We start from the raw sequence: 17,105 nt of genomic DNA, 5'->3' as shown, positions 1-17,105 counted from the left end.
GGCCGGGCGAGCCCTAGAGCGTGTGACGTCACCAGGGTGTGCGTAACGTGGGCGGAAGCGGAAGCCGCTCTGTTCGCCGCCTCTCCCACCGGCCCGATGAGCTGCAGCGGCTCCGGCGGGGACCCCGAGGCGGCGCCGGCATCCGCCGCTTCGGCCCCGGGCCCAGCGCCCCCGGTCTCTGCTCCTGCCGTGCTGCCCGCCAGCACCGCCGCAGAGAATAAGGCCAGCCCCGCGGGGACGGCTGGGGGACCTGGGGCTGGAGCCGCGGCTGGGGGCACGGGACCTTTGGCGGCTCGGGCCGGGGAACCAGCCGAGCGGCGCGGGGCGGGTGAGGGCCGGGACGGGTGAGGGTGAGGGAAGTGCTCTGGACTGGGCCCAGCGGTGGGTGAGGGCGGAGGGTGTAAGGCAGACCTATCTGGACTCCTGCACCTCCTGCCTCTGCGTCTCAGTTTGCTGGTTCTTCTCTAGCTCCGGTGTCAGCGGGCGGCGCGGCGCCCCCAGAGGGGGCCATGTCTAACGGGGTTTACGTACTACCGAGCGCGGCCAACGGGGACGTGAAGCCAGTGGTGTCCAGCACGCCTCTGGTGGACTTCTTAATGCAGCTGGAGGATTACACGCCTACGGTGGGGCTTCCTGCCTGAACAAGGCCATTTAGCCCACTGTCACGCCAATTTTCAGCCATATCTCTGTTCTTTTCAGCGTACTCTTCTATTTGCTTCCATACTAACACTTGTGTTCTCTTTTTCTTTTACCCCGCTGCCCACCCAAGCTTCAAGCTTCACGATAACCAGGCCTATCCTTCATTTCTCTCATCTCTTCCCACTGTCAGCCCTGCAGGGCATAGGGCTAACACTGACAGTTGTCTAATTGTTTTTTCAGATCCCTGATGCAGTCACTGGTTACTACCTGAACCGTGCTGGCTTTGAGGCCTCAGACCCACGCATGTGAGTAAATCCAGGGCAGGTTGGAGCTTTGGTGCTTGTTCAGAGATTGTTGTCTATCTCCTTCTCATACCTTTTTTTTCTCCTTAGAATTCGGCTCATCTCCCTAGCTGCCCAGAAATTCATCTCAGATATTGCCAATGATGCCCTACAGCACTGCAAAATGAAGGGTACAGCCTCTGGCAGCTCCCGGAGCAAGAGCAAGGTGTGAGGGGAGGCTCAATGAGTCAGTAATTCTCCACAGCAGTGAAAGCTTAACTTATCCTGAAACCCCTTTGGGAAAACTGAGTTCTAGGGGAGGTGTAAGAACTACTCAGGGTCATCCAATTTGGGAATGAAGTCTGAGATTCCTTTGCTCAGTTGGTGTTCTTCCCTTCCTCAGGACCGCAAGTATACTCTAACCATGGAGGACTTGACCCCTGCCCTCAGTGAATACGGCATCAATGTGAAGAAGCCGCATTACTTCACCTGAGCCACCCAACCTAAATGTACTTGTCTGTCCCCATGTCCCCACACCAGCCTGTTTTCATAATAAACTTTATTGTGACAGGCGGGGCTGATCCCTCCCATGTTGGGAGACAGCGTGTGGCAAGTGAAAGCTCTGAGCCCAGCCCCTTTGGGGGGCCACAGTGGAAGGGATGGGGGCTAGGGAATGGGCCCCATAGTTGGGGTAGTACCATGACTAGCGGCAGGGGAGGCAACCAGAAGCCTGCTGCTCTGGGGAGGTGCACTCCCCCAACCAAGTCCTGACACCTCTGAAGTTTAGGCAAGGACCTTCTAGTCCTACTTGTCCTGCATCTTCTCCAGGATTGGCACAATCATGTCAAATTTGGGTCGCTTAGCAGGGTCTTCATTCATGCAGATTTTCATGAGCTTACACACATGGGGAGAAATGCCTGGTGGAATGGTAGGCCTAAGGCCTTCCAGTGCCACCTGTGAATACAAAGAAGAAGTGAGCCTCAGAATTGTAGTCTGTCACATAAGGAGAAGCCTCTGGCGTTTGGGACTAGATTACTATATGTCTGAACAAATGTGGGAGGAGCCCAGGCCCACTATAATTTATTGTCACCAACATTATTCGCCCAACATAAATGTATGCAGTTCTGCTTACCTTCATTCCAATCTCCATATTGGAGAGGTCAGCAAAGGGTACTTCCCGTGTCACCAGTTCCCACAGAAGCACTGCAAAACTCCACATGTCTGCTGAGCGTCTGTTTGTGTCTTCAGGCTTCTTCTGCAGAGCTGGAGGAATAGCACTTATCTGTTCTGGCTACCTGGCCTGTACTTACTCTGTCCCCTTGCACTATTACTGAGCTGGTCCTCCTCTACCTTCCAACATAATGCCTTCACCCACCTTCAGGGGCTACCCAGGCAGGTGCATACATGCGCCCAGGGCATTGGAACGAGAACTTGACATCAGCCATACTGATTCGAGCAGTCATATCCTCATCAATCTGAGGAAGAGATGATACATTTATATAAGGAGGTAAGTCCTACATAAGCCAAGGGCTTTGGGGCCTGGGCTATGAGTGAACTTGTGGCCTTACCATTACACTACGGCTATTGAGTGCATGTCGTGGGATGAGGGGCTCTAGCGTGTGAAGGAAGGCCATGCCCCTTGCCATGTCCAATGCAAACTTCACAGCCTGGCTCTGGTCCACAACAAAATCTAAGGAGGTAAGAGAGAGTCAAATAGTTCAGAGAGGCTTATGTGCCCTTCTCTCCTCTGCCCTCCCAAGAAGATTTAGCATCTCTACTCACTGGTGCCTTCATGTAGTACATTGTAGAGGGAGCCATATGGCATCCAGTGTGTGATGAGGGTAGGGTGAGGAGCAGGTGGAGACTGGCAGGCACCTAACACTGGGAGCACATTTGGATGCGAGAAAATCCTGGGAGAGGGAGAGAATGGCAGGGAGAGAACCTGATAGCATAAGGTTCTCGTCTGAGGTCTCTTGTCTCAGTGCTATTCAAGGTTCCTTGGAATTAATAGCTTCCAGTTTGGGCCTTGCCTTACCTGAGCCGGGGACACTCCTCATTGAAGTCCCTGCTCTTCCTTGTACTCCAGTCTCGAACCTTCAGCACCTTCATGACGATGTCATTGCCCTGCCAGCGGCCCTTCCATAGCTAAAGGACAGGTAGGCATTAGGGTATTTGAACGAAGGCTACCAATTCCTTGCCCACTAACGTGGAAAAACTTAAAATAGGTGCAGAGCAGGTTAACTTATAGGGGCTTAGGGAGGGAGGGGCAAGAAGGGCAGGGGTCACCTCTCCAGAGTGATTCTCGTTGAGCTTTGCCAGGAAGTTGAGCTGTTTGAAGTCAATGCCGGAGTGTTTGTTCAGGGTGCCATTTCCTGAGAGTGTGGGCAGGTCAGGTACCCAGCTTTGACATGACCCAGTCCCAGGAGCCCAGAATTATTCTTTTCTACAACCCCTCCTCCCAGCTTCAGTGACTCACGGGGCCGAGTGCGGGTGGTCCCCTTCCAGAATGTATCCTTGTATGGAATACGGTTGAGATTCTGGCCCATCTTCTCTGCCCGCTCTGGGGAAGAAAAAAAGTCAGCCTGAGCTGTGGTATAAAGGGAAGAGTTGGGTGGATAGGGAATAAAGAGGATACAAGCTGGGAGCAGGGGATGGACCTCGGAGGAGCTCTCTCAGGGGTGCCTTGGCTTTGTCCACAGGCATTTCTCCATACTTGTTACAGATGCTGACAAGGGCTCCATTTGCCACCAGGTCCTGGAATGAAAAGGTGATTGTGATGAGGGCCTCTGCTACCTTCCTGGGAGTCAAAACTGTGAACATACAGATGCAGCACACAGCCCTGTGTCACAAGTAGTACTGACAAGATGGGCTTTGGATTCCAGAATCTCCCACTTAGGCCTAGACTTTGCTTCCTACCCATCCCAGGACTTGGGTCTAAGTACTCACCTCTGCCACCTGGTCTTGGCCCCAAAAACAGGCATAGTGCAGGGGCACATTCCCATGCTCATTCACCGCATTGATGTCAGCTTTGTACTGCAAAAGCTGGGTCCCAGGGCCAAACAAAAAGAAGAGGCAGAAGGCATAGTCAATCCCAAATGAGATACTGGTGTCAGGGCAGGGGACAGGGAGACTAGTACATAATGCTTTCTGTTGTATGTTATGGTGCCTATGAATGACTTCATGGCATGTATTTGACATGGGTGACAGGTTCATACATACCTTCTGTACAATATCACGGTGTCCATGACTGGCTGCCAGGTGCAGAGGGGTGTCATCCCCACGGTTCATTACATTGATCCGTGCCCCCCGCATGATCAGCATCTCGACCACAGCAGAGCGGCCCTCTCGGCAGGCCCAGTGCAAGGGGGAGAAACCATGGTCATCCCTTTGAGGAACGGGCAATAGTCATTGAACTAGAGATGGGATGGAGCAAAGGCTTTGATTCCTGAAAAACTGATAGTTACTTTGCATACTCTCTGGGAAGGCTTAGCTCTCTAGGACTTTGTTCAGGCCAGCAACTCCAGAAGCTGTCCCAATTCAGACCTTCTCCTGAGCTTCAGACCCAACAAACCACCTAGATATTCCAACAACTCTATAGTAAGATTTATTATCTTTACTACCTTCTCTCCTACCTTATTTTATTCAGTGGTAGCATTCTTTGCCTGGTTTCCCTTGCACCCTTTCTGCAACATCTACTGGTCTTTTTTGTTTTCCACTGCATCTTGTACATACCCCTACTATAGCACTTGTCACTCTGGGTTGTAAAAGTCTGTTAATGGACCATCTCATCTGTTAGACTATAAGCTTCTTGAGGAAATGGACTGACAGTGTTCACTGGATGTTAATAGGGGAGAAGGGTATCTTGGAGAAAGAAGGCTACAACTCAAAGGAGAGTAAACAAGCTTATTGTTTGGCCCTGGAACTGAAAATAACATCTAAAAATGGGATGGAATTTAAATGATGCTTTGGAAGGGTTTATATTAAAAAAGAGGCATGCTTTTGATTTCTGATGAGGCAGAAAACAAACCACCACACAAAATAGGATTCCCCCACTTCATAATCCTGGACATAGAAGACAGAAGGAAATGATTACGGCTACTCTAGAATGAAAATTATACCTGACTTTCCTTTTCCCAAAGACATGTACTTTATAAAGTAAAAGTATATATAAACAAAACAAAACAATTGAGTTGGAACTAGGCCTGCTTGACAGCCTGGGGCCATAAAAGGAAATTCCCTCCAGTCTGGGGCTGCTGATCCAAGGGGCGGAACAGGGGGCGGTCCCGTGGCCTAAGCAGGCAGCCTTCAAATGCCTGAGTGCTGCGGTCACTTCCCGTGTAGGGGCTCTAGGCAGGGCCTGGAGCTGATCAGAGGTCTGGACACCCAGATGGCTCCACAGCCAAAAGGGGTAGAGCTGTGGCTTTTAACTTAATCATTTCCTCCACAGCTTGCCTTTATCTGCTCACACAGAAAGAGCCAAAAGTTTTCCCCAGAAGAGGGTATCCCCAGGAAGCAATTACACCCCATTTAACAGTCTGGCAGTCTTGCCTCCCTGATCTTTAATCTGTGCGCTGACTTATCAACCTCTAGTGCTGTCTGTGGCTCCGGGCGGTGGGGGGTGGGGGGTAAGTATAGGTACAAATGTTTCTTTCACTGTCAGGCTGCCTGTCATCTCAAAGCCTCAAATCTGCAGGGAATTAACCCCCTTTTCATATCAGCACAGAGCTTGGGTCTCCATACTTTATCTTGTGAAACCAGCACCAAAACCTTCCAGTTTCATTAATGCCAACTCTTTTGCCTTTTGGCAGTGACTTCCTAAACTTAAGAGTCTTCCCAGACGCTGGCCCTCTGGGCAACTTTGCCTAAGCCTCTATTTCCCCAGCAACAAAGTAGGCTTTACCAGAGGACTCCATGAGAAGTACATAAAAACAGCAGAAATAGCTTTGCAAATTATTAAGGAAAAATAGTGTAGAGCTTAATGGGAACCAGTGAAACTAGAACTAAAATGACAGGCAATCATTAACTCTCAAACCTAAAGAACTAAACTCTACCAATGTTAAAAAATAAAAAAATTAAAATCCACCACCCTAAGTCACCATGACTATTGCACTTCTTGTCTTCCTATCTCAGCCATCCTTAAAGAAGGATGCATTGCCTTCACTCTCATTCACTTTCAACCTAACATCAATCTGCTGCTGCTTTGAGGGCAGAGATTATGTCTGATTCTGAGACTCTTACACCCAGCACAGGTAGTGCTCAGTATAGTCCCTTAAATGAAAGAACTCAAAGTTGTCTGGTTTTTACCTGTTATTCCTCTGAAACAGCACTTACAGACACATTCAAATATATCCTAATTGTAAACTCAATGGTTACTTTAAAGTATTCATGTTCTTCGACCTCTTGGTAGTCTTATTACTATTGACTACCCTCTTATGGAAACATTCTTTTCTCTAAGTTTTACTCACACGTTTTCCTATTTCTCCAACTTCTAGCTTCTTGTCCCCTGCCCTCTTGTCTTTCACTTTCCTGAGGCACTCTCCATCACACCACATCTTTAGGTATCATATAATCTGTGTCTCCAAGTCAGATACCTCTCCTGAACTGCAACTCAGCATAACCAACAACCTATTCAACGTTTCCACCACGCTAAATGGTCTTCTAACTTTAACAAGTCCAGAATAGATTACCTCCTCTTTCAATTATTCTTCATCTCAGTAAAAGCAACCACCATCTAATCTAAGTGTCCAGGCAGAACCCTGGTTGTCATTATTTGCCCTTCTTCACTTCCCACACTAAGTCCCACAATTATTTATCCTAAAGATTTCTGGAATCTGATCATTTCTCTTTTCCACTCAGCCCATTTCCTGTCCAAAACACCACTTCTAGGATGAACTACGCAATTGCCTCCTTCCCACCTGCTCTTCACAAAAGGATCCAAGATGATATTGAACAAATGGACAATTACTTCATATCACTACACAGCTTTCAAATAAAGACCTTCTTATAGCCTAAATGAACTTGCATCATCTGGCTGACACTTGTAGACCTCTCCAGCCTATCATCTGTCCTTTTCTGTTTGTACCCAATACTTCCTCCCACAGAAACCTATCTTCCCATCATCTGGAGCGCCACACAATTTCATGGCACTTTCTGCTCTGTGTCTTACCTCCTAGCCTTTGCCCATGCAGTTCAGTGACGCTGCAAAGCTCTCTGCAGCTTGTGAAACTCTCATTCAGCAGTCAAGATTCTGCTCAAACACTACTTCCTCTGTGGAGACCCTTTGCCTCACACAAATTGTGCCCAGCACTCCTCACACTAGAAGGCAAAGTCAGCCGCCTCTACCAGACATGAGCACCCCATGCTGCCCAGAGCAGTAGATCTCTACCCTTCCTCTACTTCACCAGTCGCTTCAGCTCACCCCTGGTTGAGATCGTTCTCCGTGTTGTCCAACCATAGGCGCACGGCAACAGCGTTGCCCTCCCGGCACTGAGTGAAAATGTCGTCCATAGCCGCGTCCCAGCGCTGAGTCCCCGGGATTGGGGAAGCCTGGGGACTAGAAGGGGTGAGAAGGAGGATGAGCTCCAGGCTTTGTCCTATACAGGAGAGAAGTGTTGGGGGTGGGAGTCCATGAAGGAGTTCGGGACACCAGGTAGATCCCTGAGTGTGTCTTCTGGGTGCAAGGGAAAGGTGGGTCCGGACGGGCAGGGGGTGAGTAAGAGGTAGTATCTTCTGAACTGATGCAGAGAGCAGGCACCGAGACCTTATCCCGGATAGAGTGGGGGAAGGGAGGAGGTTCAGGAGAGGGGTCCTTCCCGGGGATGGCCCCGGTTCCTTACTCGGAACTCGAACGGCGTGACGAGTGACAAGTTGGCAAGAACCTAGTGTTGGGCAGGGGGCGCGGGACCTCTCGCACTCACCGGGACGCAGGCTGAAGGCTCCTTCTCCCGGGGAACTCCCGTCCGGCCGCGCCCGCCGCCCGGCCCCGCCCAGCCCCCCGGCCCTCTCCGGCCAGCGCGGGCAGCCTTCCCTCCCTTTCTACTCCCCTCCCTCGCCCTTCTAGCCGACGACTCTGAACTCGATGGTTCTCTGCGCCGCGCCGGCCGCTCTAGCCTCTGCGTCTCACGCTTTGGTTTCCGGCTATATTTTGTCAGAGCTGGGCACTGCGACTCCCTGACGCGCTCTGCACGTGGACAGGAAAGTGGACTGCTCGACCCTGTCCTCCGGACCCGCATGTTCGAGGAGCCTGAGTGGGCCGAGGCGGCCCCAGCAGCCTCAAGCCTAGGGCTCGTGACCTTACAGCCTCGACCAGCGACAGCCTCGCAAAGCAAGGTGAGTGGCCCCGCAGGCCAATGGGATGCGGACCTTGGTAGAGCCTGGCCTCTGGGCACGCCTTGTGTGTGTGTTGGGGGGAAGGGCACCTGTGGCACTGTTAGGGGAGAGTCCAGATATGAAGTTCCAGGAACTTCCAAAAGCAAATGACATTGACACCGAGACAGAGTTGCTAAGTGGAAGTTGGTGAAGCAAAGAGAGTTCGTCACACATGAAAAGCACGTGCAAAGGCCCTGGGGCAAGAGAACTTGTTCTGTTAAGAGTCACACACAGAAAAGTGATCTGTGTGGTTGGAGCACAGAGTAAATGATAGGGGATGCTGTTCAAGTGGAAGAGGTAGATTAGAAATTTTGTATACATTAAGGATAGAGAGAAGCTGATGAAATATTTTTTAGCAATGGAATGATTTTTTCTTTTTAAAGATTTGTATTTTGTTAAAGTCGTTAGTTACAGTGTGGAATGGCCTGGAGAAATGAAGAGTGGGTGGCAGCAAAAGGTGTCAGTATCACTGTGCAAGGGAGGATGTGGGGAACTGAGAACCTCCAGGGCAGGTGGATGGATGGCCTAGGACCACCCTGTAGAGCTTCAACCCAGAATCAGCCTCCTGGACAGTAGACCTTCTCCTTTGAGCGGCTGTAGATGTGTGAGGACTGCTGTACTTCCTCACGTTTTTCTTTACCTTTCAGTCCACTTACAACATGGAATCTGCCTGTTTTGCTCCTCCCTTTTCATCCTCTCAGCCCATTGCCATAATCCATGCTACTGGCCTCTCTGTCTGCAGCTTCTCCCCTTCAGTTTGTTCTCTACACTGCAGCTAGAAACATACAGGGTGGACATAAAGTTCATGTACAATTTAAAATAGTTCAACATAGTAAATTGCATGTGTACTTTATGTCCACTGTGAATTTAATACACATGTGTCATTGTGTCCCTTTTATGTTTAGAGACCTTCTTACTCCTTATGGAAAGGTATTGGCTGGGATAAAAGCCTGAGACAGTTGAAACTTGTGGTCTCTGGTCCTTGATCTTGTTGCTTGTTGCCTTAGCACGTTACTCTATTACCTTACCATCCACCTGCCTGGGAGGTTCTCAGTTCCCCACATCCTCCCTTGCACAGTGATACTGACACCTTTTGCTGCCACCCACTCTTCATTTCTCCAGTCCATTCCACACTGTAACTAACGACTTCTACAAAATAACAGTCTGAAGGGAAATTACTACCATACGGCACATCAGAGAAAATAGGGTAGGTGGCCTCTCTGCCTTTAACCTCCCAAACATTGGGATGGTGACAGGAAAATTTGTCAGAGTATAGAGGCTTCACAACAGGCTAATTTAGGAAGAATACAGATCCTTCTTCCAGTGTCTGAATCAGGTCTCCATCTGTCCCTTCTTATTCCCTAGGCCTCATCCATTCTCCTCATCCCTGCTTTCATTCCTTGTTTTTCCCTAGGGCTCTAAGCACCGCCAGCTTCTAGCTACATTACGGGCCCTAGAGGCAGCATCTCTTTCCTATCAACCCCCTAGCCTACCTAGCAGTGACTCTGAAGACGAAGAGGCGGAAAGGAAAAAGAAACGCCCCCAAAAGGCATCATTTTCCAGTGCCTCTGCAGAAGTAAGGGAGAAAAGGAAGAAGAAATGCCACAAACAGAGCCTGAGTGGCTCTGAGGAGAGAGAAGTAGAAAGGAAGGAGTGTCGTAAAAGGTCTCTCCTTGGCAATGACTCTGCTGAAGAAGAGAAAATAAAGAGGAAACACCAGAAACACACCCCTGCAAACCCAGCCGAGCACCTGGACAAGGTTGACCATTCAGGTACTATCTTATGTGTTTATTGAGGGGTGGGGTATCAGCTGATTCTACACGTAGCAGAGGTTACTCTCCACCCTTAGGATAGGGGCTAATAGTATTCTTAGGAAATAAGTACTTTATCCAGGCGATAGTCTCTGTCTCAAGGACAAGGGTATGGCCAGAATAACTTGCCAAGCCTCTGAGTTTAGGAGATCTTGCCCCAAATACACCTTCTCATCTTCTTCCTTGCAGGTCCCAAAGCCTGGAAGAACAGGGCTACAAATGACCCACCCAATACAAGCCCTGGGTCCAGTTCCCCTAAACCGGCTCTTACCTTGAGCCGCAGGCAGTGGCGGAACCGACAAAAGAACAAACGGAGACAGAAGAACAAATTTCGGCCACCTCAGGTGCCAGACCAGGCTGCAGCTCAGGTCCCCACAGAGGAGACAGATAGGTCTTCTTCCCACAGTCCAGGCAGCCATGAGGCTCGGGCGGAGGCTTTGCGAACCCGCATGGCACAGCGGCTGGATGGGGCCCGATTTCGCTACCTCAACGAACAGCTGTACTCAGGGCCCAGCAGTGCTGCACAGCGTCTCTTCCAGGACGATCCTGAGGCATTTCTTCTTTACCACCGTGGCTTCCAGAGCCAAGTGAAGAAGTGGCCAGTTCAGCCAGTGGACCGCATTGCCAAGGATCTTCGCCAGCGGTGAATGGGGATTAGGCACTGTGAGAAACCATGTGGGTCAGTCATGGGCTTAATCAAACCAGGCTAAGACCCCTCCATTCCACTCCTAGGCCTGCAACCCTAGTGGTGGCTGACTTTGGCTGTGGGGATTGCCGCTTGGCTTCAAGTATCCGGAATCCTGTGCACTGCTTTGACTTGGCCTCTTTGGACCCCAGGGTCACTGTGTGTGACATGGCCCAGGTAAACCTCTCTATCCATCTGGCTTGTGCTCTGGGACCAACCTCAATCTGGTAATCTCTTTAACCCTTCCATCCTTACCCCCTTCCCTTTCTGGGGTCCTGCCCTAGCATGCAATGCTGGCTTTTTCCTTCTGACGCTGTGTGCCTTCTATAACACCTGCATCTCCACAGGTGCCTCTGGAGGATGAGTCTGTGGATGTGGCTGTGTTTTGCCTTTCACTGATGGGAACCAACATCAGGGACTTCCTAGAGGAGGCAAATCGAGTGCTGAAGCCAGGGTAGGAGCTTCTAGGACACAGATACATGTATGTAGATATGTATGTGTCTGCATTTACATAAAACTTTCTGTCCTTCCTAGGGGTCTTCTGAAAGTAGCTGAGGTCAGCAGCCGCTTTGAGGATGTTCGGATCTTTCTAGGGGCTGTGTCCAAGCTGGGCTTCAAGGTCATCTCCAAGGTAAAGGTCTCAACAAGTTTGCTCTTATTTTAATCTCATGTGTGGCCCTTTTCAGGTTAAAGGTGATTGGGATGGAAACAATGGCATAGGTATTTTTCCCAAAAGCACCATGCAAGGGCAACCTTGGGGAGCTTTCTGAGCAGACGTAGCATGTGGAGGGAAGTGTTGAGAAGTTGGGGTGAAGATTTGGATCTCACTGGATATCTTCTGCCCCTAGGACCTGACCAACAGCCACTTCTTCTTGTTTGATTTTCAAAAAACTGGGACCCCTCGGATAGGACCCAAGGCTCAACTCTCAGGCCTGAAGCTTCAGCCATGTCTCTACAAGCGCAGGTGACCCCTGGACCTCCCACAAAAAGGGATGCAGAACTTGAACTTCAGGCTCAGAACTCTGAAGACCATGAGCCACGACCTGGTACTAACTCCCTTCCATCCTAAGAACAAAGTATGATAAAACTTTGGCTCAGCTCTGTTCTACTAAAGGCTTCATAGTTACTGGAAACATAAAGTCACTTAGGGCCAGGTAAGAATAAGGTGTTGTGAGAACATGGGGATATCTAGAGATCGTAGATCACCTTAGGTATCATAAAAACTAGATAGTTTGTAATTCAGGGTATCTCTGGTTTGGCTTTTCTTTCTGTCTGAAAGCCACACGGTTTTTCTGTCCTAGCTTCTCCACCCTACTCTCTTCTGATCTGTTTGTAGACCAGCTTCCACTGGTCGCTCTTAGCTTCTGCCCCTGCACCTTCAGTCTGCCCAGGCTTTCAAGGCTGCATAAAGGCAGTCTTGCTTCTTAGTGCTGGGGCAAATGGTAGTCCATCAACATCCAGGGTTGACATATCAATCCAAACTGCCAGTCAAGACTTGGGACGTCCCTCTACTAAGCACTTCTAGTGGTTCACCTTTCCCCTCTGCTCTCATTTCTATCTTTAGAATCATATACTCCAAACCACTCCTACCACCCATTATCCTGTGGGGCCTTTGGTTGTATGTGACAAATAGAATAGATTTTTGGAATCACATAGGCCTGGATTCAATTCCTGGCCTGCCACTTACAGTTGGGAGTCATTTAATCTCTGAATATCACATTCCCCATTTGAAAAATGGCAGAATTATTGTTTATGGGGTCATTGTGTGGGTTAACTGAAGAAATCCAAAGCCAGGCCTGTGAACATGGGAGGTGCTCAATAAACTGGCTGTGGCTATTTTGTGTCATGAGCCTCACTATTCCTAGAAGACCTTTCCTAGGTCGGTTGGAGGTTGAAGGGCAAAAAATAGGTATATTGACTAAGACTGGGTTTGCTCAGAATAAGCCCTTCAACAGATTTAATTTTTCTAGGGTATTTAGAGACTTCTAATGGGTTCTGAGCTGTCCTCAAAGGGGATAGTGAGGGATCTGGGTCTCTGCTCATAAACAACTGATTAATGCCATGTAGAAGTGGAGGGTTGAGCTGTTCATTGGCAGGAGGGTCCATTACTGTCCATTATTTCTCCCTTGCAGTGGGCCCAGGCCAGCATGTCCTGGGGAAGCTATAAGCAAGGAAGGCTGGCATTGAGGGACCATGACCTGGGATTAAAGGTTATAGGCCTACCCTAGATGATATCTGCCATAGGCCCAGGTGCAAAGATATAGCTTCCCTTACCTATTTCTGAGAACACCTAAGATTGCCCACTGGGAAGACATAAGTTCCAGGCCTCTGAGCCAGGTGGATACTTCTAGTAAGGGGATGGAGGTTTTAAAATATGCCGTAAGCCAGAGGGTATGTTTAGAGCCTGGGCTGTGAACCATTCAGCAGACACTGCTCTGTGCCTTTGCATGTACTGTTCTTTCTGCTGCATATGCACCTAACTGGCAAAATTTATTCATCTTTCCAGACAGCCTAGTTGTTTCCTACAACCCTACTCCCAAAGCAGAATTCTTCATCTGTGCTTGAAGTACTACCTGAAGAGTACACTTCAGCATTTAAATACTGCATTGTGATTGTTTTGTGCATTTGGCTGCAGTTTTCTCAGAAACCATATGTGTATCTTTGTATTCCCAGAGTTTATCACTTGAGATAAAGTCAGGGTACTTGTTCACCTAGGGAGAGATAAAAAAAAAAGACAGGTCCAATTGAGTGGGGTGTTGTAGAAACCAGTTTCAGGACATAAGGTAAGGCACTGTGGACTAGAGATGATGGAAGGAGTAGGCAGACAGGAGAACTTCATTAATTAGAATTTGTGGGATGTTGAGGGTAAGTGAAAGAAACGAATAGGAAGTAAGTCTCAGGTTTCTGGCTTGAGCAACTGAGTGGGCTGATGATGTCATTTAAAGTGTTAGATTTTAGGTGCTTATTGGATGTTCATTTGGAAGGGGGATATCCATCCACGAGACCTGTGCTAGGGGGTTGGGAATCAGCAACCTAGAGGTAAAGTTATAGGAATAGATGAGATATCCAGGGAAAGACACTGAGAAGAGAAAATGCTGTGAATAGAATTCTGAGGAGGATAAAGGAAAATGAACTAGTAAAAGTGATGGAGGATGGAAGGTTGGACCAAAGAAGTAAAAGAGTGGATTTTTTTTTTTTTTAATATGGGAGGAATGGGTGGGTTGTCACTGTCAAATGCTGCTGAGGAGTCTATTAAGAGGAGTAACAAGTCATTGCAGTGGGGAGAGGATTGCTGAGTAATGTTGAGAGCCTGTTTGGTTCTATAGTAGCTGTATTCATGAGTTTATAGTTATAGCAATCAGCCTATTGGCGTGGTTATCTCTGCCTATTCAGTAATCTAGGCGTAGCTGTGGAAGAGAAGAGGTGAGTACTAAGGGATTATCCAGAGTTCATTTCAGACAATTGAAAGGACAGTGAGCAAAGGAGTTTTAGGCCATTAGCAAGTAAGTGATGATAGCACTTGACTACAGAATTTTGTAGGACAGGTAATAAAGATAGGATGTATTGTTGTTCTGGGAGTAATTGAACAAGTGATCAGGGGGATGAGAGGCTGTGGTCAGAAATAGGAATGCTTTAATTATTAATTTTGAAAGCAGACAGTTCCAGGTGACAGCAGTCGAGGTGAGTGCTTGAGAGTCATGCAAGGGTGGTTGCCTGGAGATTGGTAATGTACTAAGCAGTCAGGTATTATGGGGAGGGGTTGTCCGCCTGGATTTGGAAGTTCTCCAGGATAATGACAGAAGTTGGCAGTTGAATAGGTGTCAGCCTCTTGAGGGAAGGGGAGAATCCAAAAGATCTGCAGACTAAGGGAAGGAGAGGCAGAATGGCAGAAATTTTTAAAAAGCAGAGGGTTTATACAGCCTGCTAGAGAGACTCCATTGTTGGGGGTGATGTGAGGCAGGTGAATTTAGCTGATAGCCAACATAAAATGTGCAGTCAGCATATCAGGATTCACTGGGCTTGTTGAGAAGACTTGTCTATTGTGGCAGCTCCACAAGGGAGGAGCTTTCTGGGATAACCAAGCAGGAGGCAAGCCACAAAGGCCAAAGATGTGTTAGAGTAGCAGAGCATCTGTGTCACTGTAGGATCCTCATCACCTTTTATAGCTCCATATTTGTGCTTTTTTCCAGATGTTACTTATATTCATAGATCTTGATTAATTTTTTCTGTTTTCTTGTGCTCTGCCGGACAGCTAGGGTTTGCTTTCCTCCCTTACTTATAATTTGGATTCTCCCTTTGCTTGTTCCTGCTCAGGCCACCTGAGTAAACATCTCTTAAGATCTGAGGCAGGCCCCAGGCTCTTCCTAGTAGCCCTTGTCAGTCACCCTGCTTCTGAAAGCAGGACTCTCCTGAGCTTGATCTGGGTCCTCCCTGCTTCATCATTGGCTTGTGGACAAGCTCTTGTTCAAGTCCAGGCCTGGGCTTTAGTGTCTAATGTTGAAAGCCTAGACGGAAGAGAGAAGAAAGCATATTTGCCTAAGAAATAACAGTATGATCTCTGTTTAAGGAACAATGAGAGCAGTGTAGCTAGAACAGATAGAGGGAGTGGCAAGAGTAGTAGGGGATGAGTGGAGTGGGAGGAGGTTGCTCCCACTCTTCTATTAAAGGAAGTGGCTCTCAAACTTTAGAGTGCTTTAGAATCATTTGGAAGCTCCCAATAATGCAGATTTCTAAGCCCTCTCCCAGAGTTCCTGATTTGGTAGATCAGGATAGAGCCCTAGAAGTTCTTTTCTGGTTGCCTTTCTCAGTGAAGCAGGAAGCAAATTTGTTGGTTGAGAGTGAGAATGGAGAAGAGCTTGGAGTTTTGAAGACAGGAGAATGTGAATATTGTTTCTAGGAGAAGAAATACATAAAATAAGAAAATACAGTGTTATTCTTGGCAGCACTAATAGCACACTTGAAATTTCAGGTCGTAAAATGAAAAGGATGAATGAGATAGGAGGAGACTGGTACAAGTTTGCTTTGCAGAGAGACCTTGTTATGCTAAGACAGTATACAGCTGGGCTGTCAAACCCAACCCCCTCCTTTGGCAGGGAGATTGAGGAGAGAATCACAGCGGATCCCTTAGAATAGAGCTGCATCCATTGGGATCAAGGGACTGGCAGAGAGGGGACAACAGAGACCTCCACCCCCTTTAAGTATCTGCCAGACCCACAGGGCACAGAACTACCCAGTCAAACCAGACTATTTTATCCTCTTCTTTTTTATTCTCAGGACCCAGAGCAATCAGCAGTGATTAGGTGGTGAAGAGAGCGAAGAGCATACAGATCATTCCCCTCTTGCCCAGTGCAGGCTCCTTGACTATGATGGGGCAGAGGTGGGGGGAGAAAAAGATTTAAAACTACAACAGGTGCAGATTATTTATTGTTACACAAGATTAGTCATTCTAATTAGTTAATTTAGGCAATGTTTGTGCTTTTATTTGATTGTAGGACCATCATTAACAAGAATGTCACAGGCTTGCTGCAGCTCTCGCCACAGTAGAGAAAGATCACCCCTTGATGAATAAATTTGGAGGGTGGTTAAGAGAAGAATCAAGTTGGGTTTGGATATTAATCCAAGCCTCAAGCTGGTTCAGCATCCCTTTTAGAGGTCTCCAAGTAAATAGTTATTGCTTCTGCAGTTATTGGTGTGCTCCAACTTCTGTTCCTGTAATACAGGCTTGAGGGAACACAGTTCCAAAAGAAACAATATGATCTTGGCAGAGACACAGCTCAGTTCTAAACACTGAGCCATTTATATAATTGCACAAAGCTCTCTACAGCTTTTCACAGACAGAGACTCGTAATTAGAACCTTTTATCTCCACATCATCCTCTTTCCCAGGTGACTTCTCTGACCAACCACCTGTTTCTGGGATATTTGATTCCTGCAGTAACTGCTTTACTGGTCTAATTGCTTCTACTCCTACCCCCAAAGCAATTAATTTTCCACACAGCCAAGTGATCTTTTTAAAATGTAAATCAGATTATGTCACTTCTCTGCTTAAAATCCTTCAATGGATTCTCATTGCCCTAAGAACAAAAGATAAACTCCTTCCCAGGCCCTACATGATCTTGCCCAGGCCTCTACCTCCAGCTGCATCTTAAGCCATCCTATCCACCACAAAACTCCAGTCACACAGACTTTTCTTTTCTTTCTTCCTTTCTTTTTTTTTTTTGAGACAGAGTCTCACTATGTTGCCCTCCATAGAGTGCTGTGGCATCACAGCTCACAGCAACCTCGAACTCCTAGGCTTAAGTGATTCTTTTGCCTCAGCCTC

At 48.1% G+C, this 17,105-nt stretch overlaps 3 protein-coding genes across 4 annotated transcripts; 2 read left to right on the top strand and 1 right to left on the bottom strand.

Annotated features, from left to right (window-relative positions):
* The first annotated feature begins 4 nt into the window (after positions 1 to 4).
* On the top strand, positions 5 to 1,493 carry TAF10 (TATA-box binding protein associated factor 10). The gene is made up of 5 exons (XM_012802779.2): positions 5 to 328; positions 469 to 623; positions 880 to 944; positions 1,032 to 1,146; positions 1,324 to 1,493. The coding sequence occupies exons 1-5, from the start codon at positions 97 to 99 to the stop codon at positions 1,411 to 1,413; spliced, it is 657 nt and encodes a 218-aa protein (XP_012658233.1). The 5' UTR covers positions 5 to 96; the 3' UTR covers positions 1,414 to 1,493.
* Positions 1,462 to 7,943, bottom strand: ILK (integrin linked kinase). 2 transcript variants are annotated; one of them, XM_012802767.1, is made up of 13 exons: positions 7,838 to 7,943; positions 7,339 to 7,473; positions 4,140 to 4,305; positions 3,867 to 3,962; positions 3,578 to 3,674; positions 3,397 to 3,480; positions 3,207 to 3,292; positions 2,956 to 3,065; positions 2,703 to 2,830; positions 2,489 to 2,610; positions 2,296 to 2,395; positions 2,053 to 2,183; positions 1,462 to 1,874 (listed from the first exon to the last, which is right to left on the bottom strand). In XM_012802767.1, the coding sequence occupies exons 2-13, from the start codon at positions 7,425 to 7,427 to the stop codon at positions 1,725 to 1,727; spliced, it is 1,359 nt and encodes a 452-aa protein (XP_012658221.1). In that variant the 5' UTR covers positions 7,428 to 7,473; positions 7,838 to 7,943; the 3' UTR covers positions 1,462 to 1,724. The 2 variants fall into 2 exon arrangements, with proteins under 2 accessions (XP_012658221.1, XP_012658224.1); XM_012802770.2 differs by lacking the exon at positions 7,838 to 7,943 and adding an exon at positions 7,757 to 7,780 and having other exon boundaries at positions 1,465 to 1,874.
* Positions 7,944 to 7,973: 30 nt separating this feature from the next.
* On the top strand, positions 7,974 to 11,871 carry RRP8 (ribosomal RNA processing 8). The gene is made up of 7 exons (XM_003781041.3): positions 7,974 to 8,249; positions 9,703 to 10,060; positions 10,289 to 10,742; positions 10,832 to 10,961; positions 11,132 to 11,238; positions 11,319 to 11,415; positions 11,633 to 11,871. The coding sequence occupies exons 1-7, from the start codon at positions 8,151 to 8,153 to the stop codon at positions 11,750 to 11,752; spliced, it is 1,365 nt and encodes a 454-aa protein (XP_003781089.1). The 5' UTR covers positions 7,974 to 8,150; the 3' UTR covers positions 11,753 to 11,871.
* The last annotated feature ends 5,234 nt before the right edge of the window (positions 11,872 to 17,105 follow it).

This window comes from Otolemur garnettii, unplaced genomic scaffold (genome assembly GCF_000181295.1).
Source record: "Otolemur garnettii isolate 467f Iridium unplaced genomic scaffold, OtoGar3 scaffold00001, whole genome shotgun sequence".
Lineage (NCBI taxonomy): Eukaryota > Metazoa > Chordata > Mammalia > Primates > Galagidae > Otolemur > Otolemur garnettii.
Note: the sequence above shows the minus strand (reverse complement) of the source record. Positions and strands in the feature narration are given on the sequence as shown.

Bases quoted from the DNA above. Each gene is read 5' to 3' on its own strand.
- TAF10 (XM_012802779.2), top strand. From the start codon at position 97: ATGAGCTGCAGCGGCTCCGGCGGGGACCCCGAGGCGGCGCCGGCATCC. The intron at 624-879 runs GTGGGGCTTCCT...TTGTTTTTTCAG, and splicing joins TGGAGGATTACACGCCTACG to ATCCCTGATGCAGTCACTGG. The intron at 1,147-1,323 runs GTGTGAGGGGAG...TCCCTTCCTCAG, and splicing joins GCTCCCGGAGCAAGAGCAAG to GACCGCAAGTATACTCTAAC.
- ILK (XM_012802767.1), bottom strand. From the start codon at position 7,427: ATGGACGACATTTTCACTCAGTGCCGGGAGGGCAACGCTGTTGCCGTG. The intron at 3,675-3,866 runs GTGAGTACTTAG...TTTTCATTCCAG, and splicing joins GCCAAGACCAGGTGGCAGAG to GACCTGGTGGCAAATGGAGC. The intron at 1,875-2,052 runs GTAAGCAGAACT...TTGTATTCACAG, and splicing joins ATATGGAGATTGGAATGAAG to GTGGCACTGGAAGGCCTTAG.
- RRP8 (XM_003781041.3), top strand. From the start codon at position 8,151: ATGTTCGAGGAGCCTGAGTGGGCCGAGGCGGCCCCAGCAGCCTCAAGC. The intron at 10,743-10,831 runs GTGAATGGGGAT...TTCCACTCCTAG, and splicing joins GCCAAGGATCTTCGCCAGCG to GCCTGCAACCCTAGTGGTGG. The intron at 10,962-11,131 runs GTAAACCTCTCT...GCATCTCCACAG, and splicing joins CTGTGTGTGACATGGCCCAG to GTGCCTCTGGAGGATGAGTC.